This window comes from Lepidochelys olivacea (genome assembly GCF_965140295.1).
Source record: "Lepidochelys olivacea isolate rLepOli2 genome assembly, chromosome: 1".
NCBI classification, from domain to species: domain Eukaryota; kingdom Metazoa; phylum Chordata; order Testudines; family Cheloniidae; genus Lepidochelys; species Lepidochelys olivacea.
The window spans coordinates 264,664,476-264,678,319 of NC_140411.1; the positions used below are offsets into that span (position 1 = coordinate 264,664,476).

The 13,844-nt window shown below is 43.9% G+C and overlaps 1 protein-coding gene across 1 annotated transcript in view; it reads left to right on the plus strand.

The window, feature by feature from the left end:
* Window positions 1–13,844, plus strand: part of GRIN2B (glutamate ionotropic receptor NMDA type subunit 2B) — a 284,759-nt gene that overhangs the window by 38,630 nt on the left and 232,285 nt on the right. Inside the window, exons 3-4 of the mRNA XM_084647091.1 lie at window positions 10,103–10,292; window positions 13,197–13,625. Of these exons, the coding sequence (XP_084503217.1) occupies window positions 13,215–13,625 (411 nt within the window). The 5' untranslated portion in view covers window positions 10,103–10,292; window positions 13,197–13,214. The remainder of the gene's footprint in view (window positions 1–10,102; window positions 10,293–13,196; window positions 13,626–13,844) is intronic.

Here is a 13,844-nt window from a genome sequence, read left to right on the forward strand (position 1 = left end):
CCTTCTCCTTTACAGTGCCTGCCATCTGTAACATCCTTCCTTGATATCTCTGACACACACACTGGGCAAGGACTGTTCATGCAGGCTGGGATTCAGTGGTCCATCCGTTATTCATCAAAGCACCTAAGCATGTGCTTATCTTAGAATCATAAATATACCTAGATCATCTCTGACAAGTGTTTGTCTAACCTGTTCTTAAAACCCTCTGGTAACAGAGATTCCACAACCTTGAAGCACATGGCTAAGACCCACTGAAGTAAATGCTTAAGGTTAAGTGTGTGCTTAAGTGCTTTTCTGAACTGGGGTCACAGGCAGCAGCCTTAGTGCAGAGACTTTTCCATTGCCTGCTGTCGTTGAAGGGGGTATAGGCAAATAACCTCTTCCCCTGAGGACCCTTCCCAGGGGTTGGTTCCTTTCTGGGTTCACAACGCTGCATGGGGGGCAACATTCTGACTGTTTCCATTAAAAAAAAATTACAAAAACTTTCCTGTTCATATTATATTCTATGAACCCTTTTTTCTTTTTCTTTTACAAGATGTATATTTTGGGTCTATATAGCTTGGCAGTGTCCCTTTATGTGGCTTTTTCTACATCAGCCCTTGGGATTTCAGCACTGTGGTGACTGATGACAGCTGGTTCTCCAAGTGACTAGAGAAAATAATGCTACCTGAAGATTGACTTCTCTATATTCCCCCTCAGGGGCATTGTGCAGGGAATGAAGAAGTACTAGGTACAGAGTGGGAGAGATTCAGTGACTGGGGACATTCCTTCCAATCTCTAACTTTTTTTTATAAGGACATTTAGTTTATTTTTTCATAAACTTACAACAATCTACCAAAGCACAGAAAGAGCAGAATGGGCAAAGACTACATCAAAAAACTTCACTCAATACGGGAAAACAAACGTGGATGGAAAATACAAAGAGAAACACTTGGTCAGAGGTATTCAATGCCACCTAAGGGATTTAGATGCACAGCCCCCATTGCTATTAATTGAAATGGTGTGTCTAAATCCCAAAGGTCACTTTGAAAATTTCAGATTAACTTTCAGTTTGGTTCAAATTGTGTCTTTGATTAGGGCTAAAACCAGAATGTAAATACTTTTTTTAAGAAGATGAGTTTCTTTATATAAATGTTCTTCAGCTGACACATTATTTATCTGTGTGGAATGAAAACTGAAAGAGTGAGGCCTGGACTCCACACAGAAATTGCACCAGTTTAAGTAAAGGTGTGATGTTACACTGGTTAGCAGACTGGTGTAATTATGCGTGCTGACACTCTTGCATTGTGTTAAACCTGGCTTACATTGTTTTTCCTCTTCATTAAGCTAAATTGACGTAACCCAGGTTCAAGCCTATCGAGAGTGTTCACACATGCACACAATTGCTCAGTTGGCTCAGAGCATCTAGCCCTAAATCTGATTTCCACTCTGAGATTGGCGGAGGATGAGGGTCTGACTTCTGCGGTTTGGGAGATCCAGGAATCAGTGTATGAAAACCCATTTCCATCTTGCGAGCTCTGAACACCTTGTTTCAAATGGCACATACATGGAGTGACAGCTGCTGTAACTGAGCCCTCCAGGTGGGGAGGATCATTCAATCTCTTTGGCAATGAGGAGCTGTCTCATAGCTGCAAATCTGTCCAACAGGATAGATCCTGGCACATAGTGAGGGCTCCAGTCTGGCTCTGCAGGTCAGAACTGAAGACTCTGCCAAGCCTCTGTGTCTTGGCATTTACATGTTGGCACTGGCCAGTGCCATACTGACCTGCTGTCTCACGTAATGGCATATGTGTGTGTTAAGCTCACTCTGGCAGCTCAGCTTACATGTGCCAGCTCGTAGAACAAAGTCACCAATACCCCCACTCTCAGTAGTTTGGTTCTTACCTTGACTGTCTCTGGTTTGTCCTGCGATGGGCCAAAGGAACGATTCAAAGAACTAAGCACATACTGTGACCAGATGATGACTAAGGAGGTGATCTGATTAACCACCTACAAATACTGTAAGGGTGGAAACAGCAAGGAGCAGAGGGAGGAATTATTTAGGCTGGACCACAGGGGTATAATTAAAGTCACTGGATAACACTGAGCAAAGGCTGAATGTCAGGAAACATTTCCTAAGAGTGATCTCTGCTAGACTGTGGAACTGTCTCCAAATGGTAGAAACCCCATTGCTTGAGTCATTCCAAACTGTACAGCTTGCTGAAGAATATTTGGCATAGAACAATTCTGAAAGGGCCAGAAGGAGGTCAGGATCATTAAATAGAGAATTTTCATTTCTAATTGCGATGAAGTATACAGTGCTGGTCTCTCCAGAACCATAGATACTGTAGCCAGATCAGATAGCATCCATTTACCTATGCACAAAATATATATATTTGGGGAGAGGAGAGGTAGATTTGGCTGTTACAATGGTCTACTATCAATATGAGACTGTGTGTGAAACAGAAGTCCCCACATGGGGTTCACCATGGGAGATCTTCTCAGCAGGGCATGAAAATGCTCCTGGCACTCTTCCCACCCTCACACTACACACCTGTCCAAAGGTCACAGGCAGTATGGCCTTTAAAGATGGGGGAGAAGGGAACGCTGTTTACTACAGATGGCTCTGGACCTCCTTCAGACTATGAGGACATTTGGATCTGGATCCAAACTTTGTGGCTCAAGGCTGTATGTAACTTAATGGGGAAGGAAATGGCTGAAAGAAAAGGAACAAAAAAGTGACTATAGGGCCCAAATCAAAAATAATTTAAGTTAGTGAAAAGACTCCAGTTGACCTCAGTGGGCTTTGGCTCAGGTCCATAATACATTCCACAATAAAAGAGAAAATACTAAGGGAAACAAAACTGAAAGCTAAAGAGAAAGCCAGACTTGGGGGAGAGAAATAGAGAGGGGAAATTCAGAAAAGTTGAATGTTAGAAAAATTAATTGGTGGGAAAAAGACTGAGAAAGAAAGAGTGATGGAGGGGAAGAGAAGAACTAAACTCATAGGACATGTAGAAATGTTTTATTATTATTGCAGAGAGAAATTTGTGTAACACGGTCAGAATGTAACTGGGTTTCAAATATGGTTAAAATAATCTAAATTGCAGCAATTTTCTCCCTTCGGACTTTCCAGAGTGAATTATTTTCATTCCTGTCCTGAATGGATCTTGCACAAATCACGGGGTGGCAGGTTTGTTTATTCACCCTCAGATATCAGTAGCCTCTGGGCCTTCACTTTCTGAATGTATTAATATTACTCTTTATCATTATTAATTTCATTTATCAACATCCAAAGTGTACAAACAAATAATAAATGTCCAGGGCTTGCTCTGAATAGCTTATTATCTAAATGAAACACAGCACTTTCTGGGGCTGGGACTGTCTCTTCATCCTTGCTTGGAAAGTGCCCAGCACAATGGGGTTCTAATTCCGATTGAGGCTACTGGGCACTACTGTAATAAAAATAATTAATAATAACAGCATAAGGGATGACAGTGAACAAAGGAGTTGGGGCCAGGATAGGGGAGGACAAGGGCTTGAGCTGTGAAAATGCACGGGATGTGCTTTTTGTTACATACAGCGTGCAGGTTTTTAATACTTACAAATGTCCAGGGCAGTGCCGAGAGTGAAGTCTGGGGTGGAGGTCTGCAAAGCAGGGGCTGGGTGAATAAAGAGAGCAGAGGAGAGATTTAAAGGAGGTGTGAAGAGAGATGTGTGGTACAGGGGTATGGAAGGATGTTCCAGGCAGCGGGGTCAGCCTGACAAAAAGCACAGAAGCCCAGCTCTATGGAGAGACTTAGATATTGCAATGCTCAGCATCACCGTCCCAAACTTCTAGGCACCTAGAAAATCACTGGAACAACACTGCGATCCACAAAGCCGATTTAGAGGCCCAGGCTCCCTACACAATGAATGTGGAAGGGAAGTGCCTACAAACGTCATCCACAAAATCAACATGTTAGGCAGAGAACCATCTTAACTAGCCAAAGGGCGATGCAGACGAGAGGGGTGTTTCCTAAGCCCTGCCTCTCTCGCAGAGAGAGGTACCTAAGTTTGGGCTAGCAGTCCATTGCTGGGAACCCCTCTCCTGGAATCTGGCAGCTTAGGGGCCTATGGCTTTTCTTCTAAGAATCAGTTAGGTGTCTGCCTTGCTACACACAAAGCAGCTGGAGGAGAAGGAGGAGGAGGTGTTGCCCGCTTTATATCTCTTAGTTCAGTGGTTACAGCGCTCATTTGGAATGTAGGAGACCCAGCATCAATCCCTCCCCCCGCCCCCCGCCCTTTCTGACAGAGGGGGAGAAAGCATCTGAGCAGAGATCTCCTGATAGTAACCCTGCTATTTCAGTCCTTACCCACAGCATGGCCAGAACTGGAACCCACGCTGTCCTGCTAATCCTGACCTACACCTCTTGCTACTCTGGGTTTGGGCCTGTGACAGTTGTCAGGGTACTTCAGGCTGAAAATTATCTTGTCACCCCCTTCCTCCAGCATGAGGGAGTCTTGCCTGTGCTTAGCTAGGTGCCAGCTCCCTGACACCGCCAGTCTTCTAGCCACCCAAGTACTCTTCTCTGGGCTATGCTAGCCCTTACTGTGCCTTGCAGGTTAACAACAGGTGCACCCCAATCCACAATCCCCTTTCAAGTGTCCCCCTGTAATGTCCAGCCCCTGTCACTGGCTACTCTATGAAATATCAGGTATGCTGTTCTGTCCCGAAAGGAACAATATACACAGCAGCTTGTAAGATTCAGCTCTGATCCAGCACTTTGCTTAACATAATAGCATTTCAATAAACTTATTTTTGTTTTCTCTATATATTACCAAAGGTTCAAGTGATAGTAAGTCAGGATATTGGAAACAAAAGGCTCCATATAAAACAAAATCATAACATACTTTCTAGAGACGAATGTTAATTAACAGGTTAACTTCCTGTCTAAAGAAGTTTCTTGTGCAACAATTTCAACCAAGGTTGGTTGAGATCCCGTTTTCATGAATGTAAATACACTGCCCATTTACTTCCTAGATGCAGGATGGGGGGGGGGTGTTTGCCTTCTATTTATACTCTCCCCAAAAGTTCCTTGTCTGTTCTCAGATATAGGGTAACCACCTGTGGCTTATTTTTCCTGTGTGCTACTTCACTGTTGACTTCACATCTCTTCTTTGGCTTTGTATGTAAATTGTGTCCACTGTGTTACCTTACAATGATTAATTTACATCTTGACAGAGATAGGTGAATTAACATCTGGTCTGACAGGACTCGTTTTTCCCCCTCAGCAGGTCATTCATACCTTGATACAGAATCTGAGAATGCATTTTCATCATACACACATAACTCCTTACATTACTTCTGGGGGAATTTTGTGCCAAAAAATTAAAAATTTTGCACCAAAAAATTAAATATTTGCTACACAACATTTTAGAATTCTGCAAAATACTGCATATTTTATTGTCAAAAATAACACAATATAATCTTGCCATTTTCCATTATGTTGGTAATTTATTTCAAAATACCTCTCAGCAAGTATGTCTGTAACAATACAGATAACAAAAAAGATTCAGGAAATGTTTCTGACAAATAGATTCCTTATTAGGCATATTAACACAGAACTGTGAGTAATAATTCATTTAAATTACAACACAGAGCTGTATTTCTTGCACCCCTCAGAAGCAGTGGAAAGGCTTGGGGGAGTCAGGGGTAATGGAGCAGCTGAGGGAGAGGAACGTAATAGCTGGGAAGGAGCCTGGGAGTGAACCAGGACGTTTGTTGGGTGTGGGTGGGAGAAGTATGGAACAGTTTTTTTGGGGGGGAGGGATTTTTAGGGAGTTGGGGAGCCTCCCCCATGCAGATCGTGACTGACCTCTAGCCTCTCCCATGCAGTCAGGCCCATCTGCCCCTGTCCCCATGTGGCCTGCACTCCCCTCCCATTCAGCCCCTGGCTCAATGCTGTTATCCCACTAGCTCCTGTGCCCCCATCCCAGTCTGTCCCCCCCTAGCCCTTCGAACCCATCTGTGTGACCCCCCAGCAGCCCTGTGTGCCCTGCTCTGTCCCCCCACCATCCTCTGCCTCCTCACCTGGCCCTGTGGGTAGGGTGCTGTGAGGAATGCAGTCTCTGCCCCCTCCCTATCCACAGCTGGCTGCTCCAGCCCCTGAACTGGCTGCCCTCTCTTCTGGTGCCAAACCAGCCCCTTGGGGGCAAAAGATGTAACTGCATCCAGCATAATGTATTTTCTGCAGGGAAAAAAAAATCTGCAGGGGACATGAATTCTGCATGTGCAGAGTCTCCCCAGGAGTATTACATTGTATCTCTACATACATTTCACAACAATATTAGTAACAAGTGTTACCCTGGCTTTCATTTAAGTCCTCACATGACATTCTTTATTGAACCAGAATGTACATACCAGAATCAAGACATTCCTGTAACCCCATTGTCAGTTGGTATTAAGGGATTCTTTGGTCACAGGACTGTCACACAACTTTGCGAATGGATCACAATCCTGACTTGCATCCCCCTACTATTTCAATCCTGGGTGTCTGCTTAAAGCCACCTAACATGACATATGACTTAAACCAGATCTGAACTTCAGTTCTCAGAACTGACAAGTTAGTGTGTTGAGATAAGGCTCCCATTAGTCCCACCCCTTCCTTCCCAGAGTTCTCCTCCACTCTCACAGTTCATTTAGGGAACAGCTAGTGTAAAAGATTAAATATACTGAAGTATTTTTCTCCACCATGTAAACATAGAAATAAAACTCTTCTTTGGTGTAAGAATATAGGAGTTCCCTTTCCAAAACAGCTCAGTGGCTTGTCTAGTATGGTATCCCACCTTTTACCCTATTTGAACAAACCAATGGCCCAGCTAATCCAGCATCCTCTCACCTGTTATATGTAATGCCAGATACTTCAGAGGCGGGTGTAAACACCTATAATGCATCTAACTGTACTGTACTATACCAGTGGTGAGGTGAATTTCTTCCTGATCCCACTGGTGATCTGCTTATGCCCTGAAGCATGAGTGTTGTCTTTGTATTCATTGTCTGCCATAGTACAGACTAAGTTAAGAAGTTAAGCATGGTTCAGTTAAGGTTATATTCAGGATTAGCAAAGGGTTAATATTAGAGTTAAGTTTATGCTTAGCATAGTGCTCAGGAGGGTGACTATAGTTAGTGTTGTAGTAGGGCAGTGTTTCCCAAACTTGGGACGCCGCTTGTTGGCTTGGAAAGCCCCTGGCAGGCCGGGCCGGTTTGTTTACCTGCTGTGTCTGCAGGTTCGGCTGATTGCGGCTCCCACTGGCCGCGGTTCACCGCTGTAGGCCAATGGGGCTGCAGGAAGTGGCACGGGCTGAGGGACGTACTGGCCAACACTTCCCGCAGCCCCCATTGGCCTGCAGCGGTGAACCGCGGCCAGTGGGAGCCGCGATCGGCTGAACCTGCGGACGCGGCAGGTAAATAAACCAGCCCGGCCCACCAGGGGCTTTTCCTGAACAAGTGGCGTCCCAAGTTTGGAAAACACTGTAGTGGGGCATTAGGTTATGGTTAGCACCAAAATCAGGCTTATGATTAGGGATGGGTCAGGGCTAGATTTGATTCAGAAGTGAGGTTAGCAATGGAATTAGGGTTATGATTAGGAATATGGAATTTGAAGACATGCTACCTGGGACTGTGACCTCAATCATAGATTCATAGATACTAAGGTCAGAAGGGACCATTATGATCATCTAGTCTGACCTCCTGCACAACGTAGGCCATAGAATTTCACCCACCCACTCCTGCGAAAAACCTCTCACTTATGTCTGAGCTATTGAAGTCCTCAAATCGTGGTTTAAAGACTTCAAGGAGCAGAGAATCCTCCAGCAAGTGATCCATGCCCCATGCTACAGTAGAAGGCGAAAAACCTCCAGGGCCTCTTCCAATCTGCCCTGGAGGAAAATTCCTTCCTGACCCCAAATATGGCGATCAGCTAAACCCTGAGCATATGGGCAAGATTCACCTGCCAGATACTACAGAAAATTCTTTCCTGGGTAACTCAGATCCCACCCCATCTCACAGGCTAAGCAGGGAAGGGCCTAGAAAGCATTTGGATGCAATACTTCTGAGGTGCTGTAGGAAGTGATGTTGGCAGTTGAATAGGTGATGTGCTTCTTCCTGAGTCAGCAATGAACTAATTTCCTAGCAAGGTTCCCCCTAAGATGGTATCCTGATAGCAAGCACTGTGCACTCAGCTATGTGTGCAGAGCAGGGGAGGCTTCCTGCACCAGTAAGAATCTTCCTCCTAGCCCGGAGAGAGGTCTCCACGGTTTTTCCTCCTGTGTCTCTCTCTGGATGAAGCAAGGGGATGTTGGGACTTCCCTTCCTGCTGCTGCCTCTGGCTGGGGGGTGGGTAGAGCTCATTGGAGTTCCCCTTTTGCCTGTTGCTGCCTCAGCAGCTGACACAGCTATGGGGAAATGAGCTGGACTGTATAGCTCCCCCTACGTTACCAACAAGAATGGCTAACGGAATTCCAGTTAGCAGGCCTCACTCTGTCCTCAGTTCCATCTGGGTAACTGTTTTCCAGCCTACAAGATTAGCTAGTTACCTTGTGTACTGTTCTAATGACAGCCTATTCATAGTTACATTTGTTAGATGAAGGATAAGCTGTTTTGTGTACTTGACGTATTTCGAAATATTGTATAGAAGTATCTGCAATCACTGAGCTGTACTTTGTCCACACCTCCATATAATTTTCTATTAATATTTGTCTCAGATGTAATCTGTATAAAAAAACAGTGTAAAGTGAAGATCCCATGGCATTTTTAAGTGTATTAGCTCTTGTGTCCTGGCTGAATTCCAACCTGAGTAATGACTTTCTGCCTACTTAAATTCCCTTTGCAGTTTCAACTAGAGAAGTTGTTCTTCCCTTCCTGTCCTAACAATTGTTGTGTAACATTGCTCTGCCATGCTGACTAGATAGCACATTTCAAGAAAAGGGGTGGCTGCATTTTAATGGTGGGTGAAGTCAGATTATAGGCTGTAAAACCATTTTAGCTCACCACACTGTGGTATATTCTCTCTCTCTCTCTAAAATGTTTTATTGGCCAAGCTTGAGCTTGGGATGGCTACATTGCTCAGGAGTGGCAAAACCTGGATTATGTTTGCCATCCTAAACGACGTCCAAACCCCACACAGAGCACATTTGTGTATCCTGAATATGCCACATAATTTACAGAAAAGCCATTTTAAAGAACTTTTATACAATATACCAATGATATTTTGCATTAACCTCCACCTCTGAAGATAAACACCTTGGATGCTAAACCTGGTATTATTGTGAATAAATTATTTAACCAATGTAGCCCTTTTTATGCTAGTGAGCCTATCCTGATTTCTGCACAGATATTTGTTATTTGCACATATTCAGTGAATAGTTTATATGAACAACTTTCAGCCAGTGGGGGTTTCTGTAAACTGCTCCCTTTGCTTCTGCTCCGTGATTGGATGATTGAAACTTTATTCATTTTTTTTTGTTTAAAAACAATGAGCAAGGAATATTCTTGTTCTGGCGCAAATACCCTTTGTCATATGTGAACAGAGGTAGCAGGAGTAGCAGCCATTACCTGAACATTTGTGTAAATAAAACCTATTCACACGAGAAGTGGATAATAAAGGTTACAAACCCAGGCAAACCAATCGCGTTAGGGCTTGTCTACACTTAAAAAGCTGCAGTGACACAACTTTTTGTTATGAAGACACTATCTATGCCAATGGGAGGATTTCTCCCATCAGCACAAGTAATCCACCTCCCCGAGAGGTGGTAGCTAGGTTGAGATGAGTATTCTTCTGTTGACGTAGTGCTGTCTATACTGCTGGTTAGGTCAGTTTAACTGCATTGTTTGGGGTGTGGATTTTTCACACCCCTGAGCAATGTAGTTATAGTGACCTAATTTCCTAGTGTAGACTAGGCCTTAGAATCTGAGCAAATGTTTAGGAACACTTTTTGCAGTCACTGACCCGCAAAGCTTAGCACCACGAACCCGGCTATGCAGGCCTTGCGGGGGTGGGGTGGGGTGGATAATACATTTCAGAAACTGTGATGAAGTACATAATTGTGATTGTAGGGTCTAATTTCTTAATTTCTCTACTAGGGAAAGAAGCAAATGACTTATCCCATTGAAAGAGCAGGGATTCCTGGCTTTCTTGTCCATTTTGAGGCTTGTGGGATTATCAGTCCTAAAACCTCTCTGGAGTAACCTGTAAATTGCTGAGTTCCTTTCTGCCCATCTGATCCAGGAAGAAATGAAAGATTCCATGGCTTTGATGGGAAGAAAAATGAAGGTAACTGTGGTGTGTTGCCCAACATTTCCTCCTTCAAGAAAACAAGTCTGAGTGCAAATACAGAACAGCTGCCATGTTTGTCTGCCTACCTCCTGCATTGCTAGTCTCCATCTCAGTGCTTTGTAAAGCATTTCAAAATAATCAGTATGAAAGGGGTGTGCTGTAAAACCAGATTCTATTCTCTGGGCATCACAACTAGCCATTGCATAACCAAGTGCATTATAATGTGTGAAAATAAGTAGAGAAATCACAGGAGACGTATTTTAAAGAGAACAAATATAACATTAAGGCGAGTGAGCGAGAATAGAGTGCATTAAAGTTAATAAAGCATTGCAGTTGTGAGGACCAGGTTTCACTGTGAAGGAATCTAATTTAGCAACTTGTAATTGGAGGATAACAGTCCTGCTGGAATGAAGTTAGCTATTCATTTTGCTGAACTCTTGAAGTGTCTCACTCCTTCTTGTGAGCTTGTTCTCAGAAGGAGAATCCAGTAAAAAGGCTGGAGCTGATCGATGTTTCATATGCACAGGAGGTCAGCTAGTCCAACCCCCTGCTCAAAGCAGGGCCAAGCCCCAATTTTTGCCCCAGATCCCTAAATAGCCCCACTCAAGGATTGAACTCACAACCCTGGGTTTGAGCAGGCCAATGCTCAAACCACTGAGCTATCCCTCCCCCTGGTCTGTTCAGCCTCTAAGTGGATTTGGTTCCCTCTGTGAATATTTGTTATCTGTTTATTAATTTAGTAATATTAATGCAGTGTGTGTGCTCTCCGCCTGCCCTGGGCAAGAGAGACCAGGAAACTGAACTTAGGTCTCCTCCATATCAGGGCAGAAAACTGGCCTTTAGGTGACCATGCAAGCAATATTGTCCTGTTAGCCTCTGGCTCTGTTTAGGACAACAGAACATATAAAGGAGGGCGGGTTGTTCTCTAAGGTCCTACCAGTCTCATTACAGCTGTTATGCATATCTATCTGTGTAACTGGCGAGGGGAGGAGATTTTGATAGAGGTAAGCAAAATAATGAATGGTATAGACAGGTCCAGTTGGATCCTCCTATTTACGCTCTCTCACAATACCAGGGCAAGAGAGCAGCTGGTGCAGTTTAGAAGACATCCTGGTGTACGCCATGTTTGTTTAACCATTGCAGAATGGAATCTTGAGGTGAATAGCTTAATGAGCTTGATAGGGTTGAAGAACAGTCTTCCATAACCTGAAATACATACAACTGCTTGAGAAAGTGATGTGGGTGTTTGGTCTGAGCGTGGAACGGAGAACCAGGAACTCCTGTATTCTAATTCTGGCTGCTCCTGACTTCCTCTATGGCCACAGGCTAGTCTGGAACAAAGCTCTCTGTGGTGGTTTGCAGATCTGTAAAGTGATGATAATACTATTTACCTCAGAGAGGTGCTGGGAGGATTAATTAGTTAAGGTTTGTAAAGTGGTAAATAAATGCTAAGGATTATTACAAAGAGACTGGATAAAACCTATAAACTATACTGTAGGGAACGGTCCTGCATAGGGATGGACTGATGACGGAATAGGACTCTTCCATTTCTAACTTCCATGGTTTTTAAAAAAAGAATAGACATTTGCAGGTTATGAATCATAGTAACATCTGTGGATACACTAGAAATTAAAATGTATGAGATTTATTTATTCTTGTGCTTCAGAGCAAAGAGGGTCACCATCTGGTGTAGAAAGGAAAATCTCCCCCATACTATAACAATCTGTAATTGGCCATGCGCACTATCAACATTTGGCCCCACTTCAACCCCTTTTTTTTAAATAAGTGAATTTAGCATTGGTGAAAGGGGCCCAAATGACAGTCTCACAGATTGAAGTCCTGTATTTATCCCCAAGGTAAGTGGATTATGGGCCATGGCAGCCCCTGCCAATACATCCCAGCCTTGACCTGGAAGGATTATACTGAGAGCTGAGGAAAGGAGTTCTGAATCCATGACCTAAGTAGGCGTTGACTCTTTGCTTATAGTACCTAAATGTGGGCAAACTGGTGCCAACTATGTGATAATTGCTTTTGTGCTGGGGACACACATTGAGACATAGGACTGACATCTCCAGCTCATTTCATGTAGGTAACTGGACGTCAATTAGAGGATAACAACTTTCAATCACTGTTGACTTGGGCCTGAGATGAAATGCAGGCTTAGAGATAATGTGCTTTGTATTTTCTGGCCAGTCCCTTAAGCCATCCAATTCCCTCCCCGCCACTTCCTCCCCTCCTCTTAATTGTCAAGTAAAGGTTGCTCTCAGATGGCCTGATTCAAAACCATCTGAAGTTAACGGAGAGACTCCTGTTGACTGGGCTTTGGATCAGGCTCAGGGAGTGGATATCAGACAAGATGGACCAACGGTTTGATCCAACAGGAGGTGATCTAATGCAATGCTTGTCAACCTTTCCAGACTACTGTACCCCTTTCAGGAGTCTGATTTGTCTTGTGTACCCCAAGTTTCACCTCATTTAAAAACTAGTTGCTTACAAAACCAGATAAAAAATACAAAAGTGTCACAGCACACTATTACTGAAAAATTGCTGACTTTCTCATTTTTTACCATATAATTATAAAATAAATCAATTGGAATATAAATTTTGTACTTACATTTCAGTGTATAGTATACAAAGCAGTATAAACACGTTATTGTCTGTATGAAATTTTAGTTTATACTGACTTTGCTAGTGCTTTTTGTGTAGCCTGTTGTAAAATTAGGCAAATATCTAGATGAGTTGATGGTACCCCCTGGAAGACCTCTGTGTAGCCCCAATGAGAAAGACTGGTTTAATGGACTAGATGCACCAATGACATACATTAGAGGCTGAGTGCTATACTGACTTCTCATTTAATCTCTTCCTTTTCTCTCTCTCTCTCTCTCTCTCTTTTCTTCTCAGGGAGTGTAAGAGCTGAAGATGAGGCCCAGGGCGGAGTGTTATTCTCCAAAGTTTTGGCTGGTGCTGGCAGTCCTAGCAACGACGGGTGGTGGGGCCCGTGCCCAGAAGAGCCACCCCAGTATCGGCGTTGCTGTCATCCTGGTGGGGACCTCAGACGAAGTGGCCATCAAGGACGCCCACGAGAAAGATGACTTCCACCACCTCTCAGTGGTGCCCCGAGTGGAACTGGTGGCCATGAATGAGACAGATCCCAAGAGCATCATCACCCGCATCTGCGACCTCATGTCAGACCGGAAGGTTCAAGGTGTGGTGTTTGCTGATGACACAGACCAGGAAGCCATTGCTCAGATCCTGGACTTCATTTCTGCCCAGACTCTCACGCCCATCCTTGGCATCCACGGAGGCTCCTCCATGATCATGGCAGACAAGGTAGACATTGGCTTTCTTCCATTATAGATCAGGAAAGTGGGGTTTGGTATCCTGAGAAATAACATAGCCAGTGGTCTGCAGATGGAATCTCACTTGGCCAAATGATTATGTGCTTGGAGAGAGTCACTTTCAAGGAGAGATTAAAAAAAAGCTAGGTGTGTATAGTGTGGCTGAATTACATCTATAGAAAAGATGCGAACTGTGTAGAATTATATGAGA